The sequence below is a fragment of the Macadamia integrifolia genome, chromosome 2 (assembly GCF_013358625.1).
Source record: "Macadamia integrifolia cultivar HAES 741 chromosome 2, SCU_Mint_v3, whole genome shotgun sequence".
Taxonomy (NCBI): Eukaryota; Viridiplantae; Streptophyta; class Magnoliopsida; order Proteales; family Proteaceae; genus Macadamia; species Macadamia integrifolia.
The window spans coordinates 6,259,733-6,262,792 of NC_056558.1; the positions used below are offsets into that span (position 1 = coordinate 6,259,733).

Below are 3,060 nucleotides of genomic sequence, written 5' to 3' on the forward strand. Positions count from 1 at the left end.
AAATTGAACCCTAAAGAACTCTGCAACTAGAACAACAAAATTAAATTTTCTTTATCTTACCCTTAGATGATAATAGTTGGTACTAACAACTATTACCAAGAGCAGTAATCATCCACGATTACAGATGCAAAAATCAACAATAATCCACTAAAAAAAGAGAAATTTTCTGTGTAGTAATAAAAAGCAGAGAAACAGAGAAAGAGAAAGATTTAATGGAAATGAAATAGAGGAAGGCACTCAAGGAAAAGGGGCTCACTTATTGCTTATGAGGGAAACACCTCCTACTCTCGGGAAGACGCTCTCTCGTGTGGGGTTGGAGAACAAGCAGTAGAAAGATAGTTGCAACAGCGATTTGGACGGTGGCGTCTATTGAAGAACTCACAACAAAGGTTTCAAGAACCCAACTACAAGAAAAGTGGTCTACGGTGGCATTTTTAAACGTCGCCGTAGAGTGTGCAAATGCCGGCATTTATACCAAACACCAGCCAAACGCCGCTATATCCACCACCGCAAAAGAACCACGGTGTATTTTGTAAGCACTGCCATAAAATCTCTTCGGCGGCATTTATTTATAAACACCGCTAAATGACTTCGGCAGGGTTTATAAATAAACACCATTAAAATATTATATACAACAGTGTTTATTATAGCACCACTATCATGTTACATCCGCCTATTCCAACGCTGTTAACTAATGAATGCGGGTGTATATAGTGGTGTTTATTACTAAACGCCGCGAAATATAATTTTATTTTATTTTTTAATTTATGAATATATAGTGGCGTGTATTAGTAAACGCCACTACAAGTGGTGTTTTTTTATTTTAAAACAAAAGATATAGTGTGGCGTTTACTAGTCCATGCCACTAAATGTCTTTTTTTTTTCTTTTTTTTACTGTATTATTGTTTTATTATCTCATTATGTAACCTGTGGAAGCAAATGCCTACATTCTTTGTTCTGAATATGAATAAAAATTAATAGATTTTCACAACACCATACACAAGAATCTGATAAATGGTTATCCATTCCCTACAAAAGTTCAATTGGAACAAAACACATAACAAATCACATTGTCATCATGGATACAAAAAAAATCCCATATCCATATAGATAGTCCTCATTTCAACAAAAAAATCTAGCTCATAGGCTCCACTAATAAGTTTTTCAAAATAAAATTTCACACATCATGGTGGCTAGGTCAATTCCCAAGTCATACTTTGCATCATCACCAGAAGCAATTCTATCGGTAAGTAGATGACAAAATCCTTGCAAGTACCTGGAAAAATGAAAAATACAAGTCAAGGTCTTATTAAATATCAAAAACAACATTATTGGTATGTAGAAGAGAAAATCCATGCAAGTACTTAGCAAAATACCAGTCAAATTCTTATTAAAGATCTATAAAAGTTCCATACATTTCACAAGTAGCAATTGTTCACAAATCGGTTCTATTTTTGAGTTTTGTTATACTAGGATGTTATCATCCCTATCAGATTACATAGTTAATATAATTTTATCTTGTGAAAGTGTGTAACTTGTGAGCTCTCCTCCCATACCCTCCTTATTTTTCTCTTCTTTTTTATTCATTTCACTGTTCAGAGTATTATTTATAGTCCTAAAAAACCCTTTTATCTCTTCTCTTTCTTCTCTTCTTTGTTTTCTCTTTCTTTTCCATCACAGTCTGCTGAAATATCAAACCAACAAGCATCTCAATGCTTCTACCACACATATTTTCTATCTTCTTTAAGACACAAGAGAAATGTCATCATATAATCAGCATGCAAACAACAAAAAGGAATGTGACACAATGAATTATTTTTATTAACAAGAAAGGTAAGCAAAGGATTAAGAGAAATTTCAGAATACCAGTGCAGCGAAACAAAAATAGCTACTGTGAAAACAAAGAGTTTCAAAATAAGCATTTGAATCTCCAAGATCCTTTTGGGGAAGGGGGGAATGGGTTATCCTAGTTTGAAGTATCTATTTAAGATAATTAGCAGAACTCAAGCGAAACAGTTATTCCATAGTCGTAACCAAGCAAACAAATAGATGAATGGCGGAAGTCATGATGTAGCATTTATACCTGTACTCCCCAAGGGGCCGATCAGAAAGTAGCTCATCTGCAAGGGTTGCTTTCCTCTCCTTCTTAGTGAGCCTACCTGAGAAGAAATCTGATGCAGACTCGATCACTGTACCAACCTGAATGATTTATGAAGCAAAAAGAGGCCTTACTAATACAAACAGAAAAACCAATTAAATGATCTCATCTACTTCTTAATGAGCCTACCTGACATACTTTTTCTGGGAAAAAAAAGAAAAAGAAAATATATACTGCTATAATCCATAACTTACCTGAAAATACTTGGGAAGTGTCTTTGACTTTGTATCACCCTTTTTGTAATGCCTCTTTGGATCACTTACAGTATGCAACTGCACCATAATAATTAAAATATCAACAACAATCACTTACGCTTCTCCAAACAGAAATAAAATCACCAAGCCAACAAAGCAAAATCTGAAAGATAATAGAGAAAACAGATGTGATATGATCAACATTAAAGGCTTTATCATTGCACAGATTTCATATAGTATTACAAGTTGAGGAAGCAATCTATGTAGTCAGTTTGGGTTGTAATGGTCTTTTGGTAAAAGGGATCAGAAAACCTATACAAAAGCAATAACTAAAGCCAACACTGACCCATATGTGTGTAAAATCAAACCAAAATACTCAATTCTGACAGCATAACTCAAAAACAACTATAAAAGCATGCCAACCTAAATGAATCAAGATGGTTGTCAGAACCTAACAAAGTCAGCAACAACCATTTTATTATCATGGCTTCTTAGACCCACACATCCGACAACACTATTTCCAGCTTTGCATTATTCACTTTTAAGAGAATAACATAATCAAATATCGACTCAGAGTAAAGGGCGTACCCAACGCACAAGGTTCCCGTCAGTGCGGGGTCTAGGGAAGGTCATATGTACGCAGATTTACCCCCATTTTTGCAGGGAGGATGGAATGATGATTTATGAATAAAAAAGATATGACAAGGC

General features: G+C 34.7%; 1 protein-coding gene across 1 annotated transcript; it reads right to left on the minus strand.

Annotated features, from left to right (window-relative positions):
- Positions 1–1,008: 1,008 nt before the first annotated feature.
- Positions 1,009–2,416, minus strand: LOC122072024 (rRNA-processing protein fcf2-like; the record flags this gene model as incomplete). Its single annotated transcript, XM_042636536.1, is given in 3 exon segments — positions 1,009–1,276; positions 2,084–2,199; positions 2,353–2,416. Coding segments are annotated over 3 exon segments (292 nt in total), but the record flags the coding sequence as incomplete, so codon positions are not given.
- Between the last annotated feature and the right edge of the window lie 644 nt (positions 2,417–3,060).